This window comes from Podarcis gaigeae (genome assembly GCF_964106915.1).
Source record: "Podarcis gaigeae genome assembly, chromosome: 12".
Classification (NCBI taxonomy): domain Eukaryota; kingdom Metazoa; phylum Chordata; class Lepidosauria; order Squamata; family Lacertidae; genus Podarcis; species Podarcis gaigeae.
This window is the reverse complement of record NC_139688.1, coordinates 20,872,742-20,878,741: the sequence shown is the minus strand read 5'-3', so window position 1 is coordinate 20,878,741 and position 6,000 is coordinate 20,872,742. Positions and strand designations below refer to the sequence as shown.

Here is a 6,000-nt window from a genome sequence, read left to right as displayed (position 1 = left end):
TATACAGCTGCTGCCCACAACTACCAATATTTTGGAGGATTACAGACAGCAGCAATTTGGCATGCTGGAATGCTATGTATATATTCATATATATATATATAGATAGATAGAGAGAGAGAGAGTGAGGGAGAGCAGTTTTTCCTGCAGTTGTTGGGACCTCGAGAATGACTTGAGAAAGGATGGTGCCAGCAGGTTCCGTTTTTTCAGAGCCGTCAGCCAGAAGTCCCTTACTCTGTCATATGCTGATCTGAGGACATTTCAGTCTCCTTACCTTCATTGCCCCTGCCCTCCACCACTCCCAGTGTTTTACAAGTTAGTCTACCCAATAATACATGCAAGTGGGAATTACAAATCAGGCTGGTTCTTAGTATTTTTTTGCAATAGATTATGAAAAGTTACTATATATATGTGTGTGTGTGTAACTTTTCATAACCTATTTCATAACCTATATATATATATTACGAGTTAAATAAAAATGTGTATGGCATCTATGCATAATCATACTTTTTTTGGCAATGAACTTTTTCATTGGTTGGTTCAAGTATTTTTCTTAAAACACTCTGTGGCATTGAAGGCTTCAAAAACATGATCAACAGGTATTCAGTTTTGAGATTTCAGTGCACATCCTAGAAAACAAATCATGTGCAAAGATGCCTCCATGTGCATTTTTTCACGTACTGATTTTAAGATTTAATCTATATACAGCATTCCTTTTCTCAATACAGGCAAGAATGTCAACTCTGTCCTCCTGCATCAGTAACTTCCCCTTCACATTTGTTAAGCAAGACTTCACTGTGGGGTTATTCCATGACTGCTACCACGATTGCTCGGACAGTCCTATTCACCGTTGCACACACCTTTCCTAGGGTGGACAATTTTCTATCTCCAAGGACAATTCAAGATGCAGGGCCAATTCAGAATCACATCATTAAGGACTGAGACAATTGCCATGGGCAGGGTATTTCTCCTGAAAAACATATTTAACATTTTGCATTGTATGTCATGAATTGTATTGTACACAAACAATATACACCTTTGTTAAGAGGACAACTGCTTCCTCTAGAATAGTCATCTTTTCTCTCTCTCTCTCTTTTTGCAGAGAGTTGTTTTTTCTGCAAGGAGGGGCATTGTTGCTGAGATGCTGATGTAATGCCTTACTATCGGCTTATACCTCAACGCTGGTGAGGGCAGGGTACTCTGCATAGATCACAGGTGAGTTTGGTCACTCAGGGATAATGTAATCCAACAGCTTGAAATGACTTGAGACTGGGACCCCAGAACCCACTGGCTGAGAGAGGCATGTCCCTGTCTTTCAAGAAGCTCCTTTGGAAATTATTGTTGCTGGTGTACTACAGTTATGAAGGGAAACAGTAAAAGCTTGCAACAAAAAAGTGGACAAGCCCTGCAGGATTTACCCAAGTGCTATGTCCTAAATCCTGCCCACATCGCCCTCAGACGCATTACTGGAACCGCAAACATTTTACAAACCAATTCTTTCCTTTCTGTTCCAAAAATAGTAGATGCTGCACTGTTGCTTTAAACACAGCCAGTGGTATGCTGAATCCCAAGTACTCTGTTCACTGATCCAGCAGCTGCTAGGCTCCTTGGATCATGTGTCAGTTGGCTCTAACATGTAGTCCTTGCAGCATCTAAAACAATCTTAGGATAAGCAGTTAAGTTTTAAAGAACTTTATTTTCAACTTGTCTATTGCTTCCATGATATCCTTTATAAAAAGTAACAATTGATACATAATAAAAACATTAATAAACCCACCAATATAAGATCAAAGAGTGACATTTCTTGTATATAACTTTTCACCAAGCCTAGTGCTGCGTTTGTTGGAGCCCAAGTGTTTGAATATCCCCAGTCACATTTCTATTTAGCATTATCGTTTTGTCTAAATTCCCCGTTTCGGCTTTCAAAACATTCAGCAGCATCCTAGAGCTTTCCAAGATCTTCTCATAAGTCAACGCTGCTTCGGCAAGAACTTCATCAAGTTTCTTCTGTGCAGCATTTTTCTGTGCTAAGTTTTCACACACACAATCCAGTTGTTTTGTCAGTGTCTCAATTTTATCCTGGATCCTTTTCTTTTCCTCTTCCGCTTCCCTTATCTGCTTGCTCACTTCTTCTCTTTGCATGTACAAGTCTTCTATATGTTTCACAAGTTCGTTATTATAGCCTTGCAGAACAGCCCCCTGATGAGTCATCCTGCTGGCTCCACCCTTCAGAGAAGGAAATGATCCCTGCTTCTACCAGCTGATCTCACCACCGTCTGCCTGTATTTTATAATTTAAATGGAGGAAAGAAAGAAAAATTGCTAAGTGCTTTTGTAAAACCAGCACATACATAATGGAAACATCAATAGCAATTGTAGAAAATGTGATTAAGGAAACCATCTGAGTAAATTTCCAAGGATCCTATTTTGCCATTACTTTAACTTCTTCCACTCTGACATGCAAGTGGCCAATGGTCTTTTCCAAAACGTTATGAAGCTGCTGATATTTTGAGATGGCTCTAAAATGTGTGCACTTAAGTGCTGTGTGCAAGAGAATGTGTAGATGCACAATTTCATGTATGAATGATGCAGGAGTGAAATTATATGAATGCATATGCCTTGATAGGCATGGGAGAGGAGCACTGAGGAAGAACAGAATAGGGGAAAGAACTGAAGGAAAGTTTAATCTCCCCTTGCCCTCCCTGCTTCTCTCACAAGGTTCTCATGCTGCTTTATTATTGTTGTTGTTAATAATAATAAGTCTCCTCCCCCCTTTGTCCTAGGATAGGGCCATTAAGGTGCTCTCTAGCTATAGGATGTCTTAGAACAGTAAATACACTGGCAACATGTATACCAGACTATCCAGGATTGATTTACTGCAGTTTAAGTAAGGTTTCTGCGGAGGTTTGAGGGTGCTGAGAAGAATCCAAGCCTGCCTATGCATTTTCTTCCTTACCTCTATAGCGCCTGCTTAACTTGTATGTTTAATATGCTTAACTTAATATGCTTAACTTGTATGTGTAATAGAAGGTAATGCACCACTTAGGCTACCTGTACTAGCTCAGCAGTGCTTAACTCCTAAATAAATATACTTAGGGTAATACAGCAAGTCTCCAGGGCACTTTTCTCCCACAATTTCCGGAACAGCTGCCTTAGGATTCTGACCATGGGGTTGAAAGGAGGGGAGTGAGAAATAGGCCAGCTACTAGAACTTTTGTCTGGAGGGCTCAGGCGTCTCACCTTTGAGGGAGAGGCCCCTTCTTGTGCAACCCACAAGAGTAGTCCCCAAACTCATCCAATCTCAGCCTGCAAACAGGGACTCTACTACTTTTGATTTTGTTGCTAGAGGGATCCTCCAGCACAGGCACCTGCGCAGGAGTAAGTTTGGCTTTTGAAAGCGCAGCTTTTCATGTGCCCTTGAGGGAGAAGATCCCTACTCTTTCCTGCACATCCATAAAGGGGAAAGGGAGCTTCGTGCTGGCTGCACAGTGGTACCTCGGGTTACATACGCTTCAGGTTACAGGCTCCGCTAACCCAGAAATTGTGCTTCAGGTTAAGAACTTTGCTTCAGGATGAGAACAGAAATCGGGCTCCGGTGGCGCGGCAGCAGCGGGAGGCCCCATTAGCTAAAGTGGTGCTTCAGGTTAAGTACAGTTTCAGGTTAAGTACAGACCTCCGGAACGAATTAAGTACTTAACCTGAGGTACCACTGTATTCTCTCTCCCCTCAAAACCTTCCGCTAAAGCTGCAAAAGAAAGGCAAGCGGCGCCGGCGCCCAGCCACCACTTGGGGGAGATGCCTCCCCGGCAACCCGCCCTCCTTGCTTCGCCTCCGCGCTGCGGACAGCTGTTTTCCCCCGGACCCAGAATAGACCAGCGGCCGCCCACGTGCCTCCCAGAATAGCTCCGTTGTCACCCTCCTTCCTGCCGCGGATCGCTCGGAATGAGGCGCCGGGAGGGGGCGGGGCCCGCAGTAGCCCCTGGGCACCTCGGCGCGAGGACCGCGCAGGAAGGGAAGCGAGCACTGAAGCCGCGGCTGCGCACTGCGAGCACTGAAGCCGCGGCGGCCCTTACTTCTTCCCCTCCCGCAAGCAAACGCCCGGCGGGTCGTTGCGCGGGCCGCGCGGCGCTTAGTTCTTTGGAAGGAAAGGCGCCCTTGGGGCGATCTCTTGCTCCATAAGCCCGCCCGGGACAGTAGCTTCTGCAAAGGCTCCCTCGGAAATCTGTGTCCCACTTCAGCTCGATCGAGCTTGGAGTAAATTCCATTCAGGTCCATAGGCGCTCGCGATCGGGCAAACGGGATGGGACCGCGCCTTAAGTGCCCACAGAGGGCTGTGGGCGAAGCGTGTCTACCTAGTTACCTGGGAACACGCATAACTAAACGCGTTTTACTCTTGGATAGGCATGCAAATAGGACGTTTCCGTGTCCTCACCCCAGAAGGCCTTCCTTGGAGATTCAAACTGTTGTACAATCTACACACAGTGCAGAAATGGTTCTGGTGACGTTTTGTTTTAAATTACATGGGCCTGAACTCAATGACCCCCGGGCTTCCTTCCAACTCTATAATTCTACGAAAGTCCCATTCATAACTACATTTTTCTAGTTCTCCATCCTCACCTCCGGTAACGCCCACTAAATAACTCCGGTAACTTCGGCTTCGTCGGGGATGGAACAAAACGCGTTTCTGTTATCCCAGCAGAGAACGTCGTTCAGCGGATACAGGAACGAAAGACAAACTCCAAGCCACCTAGCTTGAATTTATCCACCACTTTACGAGCGTATTTCCGGAGCTCATTCTCGGAGGATTAAGAGGGGGGGGAGCTACGGAAATAACCGATTGTGGCGGCGTTTCTCCTTCCCCTTGCGGAAATAGTCGAAATAGAGATAGCGATCCGTGACGGAGACAGCCGGTGCCGCCCGAATGCGAGGGCTGCAGGCCGCAAGGAGACTACCGATGTTTTCCGAAACTGCAGCGACCGCATAGAGAGCGAAGAAGGGAGGCAAAAAAAACCCAGGCGAGGGCTTGTCGGAGCCTGACGGAAATGGCCGATGTTTCCCGAAGGAAAGCTCCTTAGCATCCGGAAGGGAGGAGGCGGGGCATAGACTTAAGAAAGAGGGTGGGTTCAAAAAGGAAAAAAGGACTGGATGGAATGGGAGGAGCTTTGGCGGAAAGAGCCGATATCAGCCGACGTTAAGCGAAGGCGGCGGCGTCCGAGTTTCCCGGATGTAGTCGGACGGCGGTAGTGTTGGGAGCTGGAGCTGTAGCTGAAGGGAGGGGGGAGGAGGTGTTGGCGGCGGCGGCGGAGGGCGAGCGAGCGAGCGAAGGCGGCCAGTGGCAGCAGCGGAGGGGACGCGGCCGCCTTGTGCCTCCCGCGCCCCGCTGTGCGCGTGTGTCCGTCCTGCGGGGGCGCCTCTCCTTCTCGCTGGTGCGGAGAGGAGGAGATGGGCCCGTGAGCGCTGCTTCCCCTCACAGCCGAGCTGCCTGAGCCGCCCCTCCTCCTCCTCCTCCTCCCTCCCTCCCCCTCCTCCTCCTCTTCCCTGTCCCCGGTCGGAGCGCTGCCTCCCCCTCCCCCCTCGGCGGCGCCCGTGGCCCGGCCGCGCCCTCCTGGTCCCCTCAGTCTCTCACACACAGGCCGGGCATTGATGGTAATGTATGCGAGGAATAAGCAAAGACTCAATGATGGGTAAATAACCCCCTTTCTCGTTCCGCCCTCCTCCCGTCTTACCCTCTCTCTTCTCTCTCTCTTTTTCCTACCCCCCCTCAATACCAACGGCCAGTAACGGTCGCTCGCTAACGTAACGTCTTTTTCTCCTCTCTTTCCAGCTGTCACGACCGCAAGGGGGACTCGCAGCCCTACCAGGTACCGACTTCTTCGCCCGCCGCAGCCCCACACACCGATAGGCCCCTGCGGCGGCGGCGGCAGTAACTGGAGTGTGGGAGGGCGAGCGAAACTACTCGAGCGCAGGCCTCGGCCGCCGCTGCAGGCCGCGGGGGAGGGGAGCC

General features: G+C 48.9%; 1 protein-coding gene and 1 long non-coding RNA gene across 6 annotated transcripts in view; one reads left to right on the top strand and one right to left on the bottom strand.

Annotated features, from left to right (window-relative positions):
* Nucleotides 1-1,673: 1,673 nt before the first annotated feature.
* Nucleotides 1,674-4,767, bottom strand: LOC310828075. Its single transcript, XR_014556614.1, has 2 exons — nt 4,614-4,767; nt 1,674-2,277 (listed from the first exon to the last, which is right to left on the bottom strand). It is a non-coding gene; the product is annotated as an uncharacterized lncRNA (long non-coding RNA).
* A 279-nt stretch (nt 4,768-5,046) lies between these two features.
* The window catches only part of WAC (WW domain containing adaptor with coiled-coil), a 50,148-nt gene continuing 49,194 nt past the window's right edge, over nt 5,047-6,000 (top strand). For 2 of the 5 annotated variants that reach the window (XM_083704872.1, XM_083704871.1), the window contains exons 1-2: nt 5,135-5,236; nt 5,821-5,857. In XM_083704872.1, coding sequence (XP_083560998.1) covers nt 5,142-5,236; nt 5,821-5,857 — 132 coding nt within the window. In that variant the 5' untranslated portion in view covers nt 5,135-5,141. Of the gene's footprint in view, nt 5,681-5,820; nt 5,858-6,000 lie in introns of all 5 variants that reach the window. The other 3 variants (XM_083704874.1, XM_083704873.1, XM_083704875.1) reach the window with 3 other exon arrangements.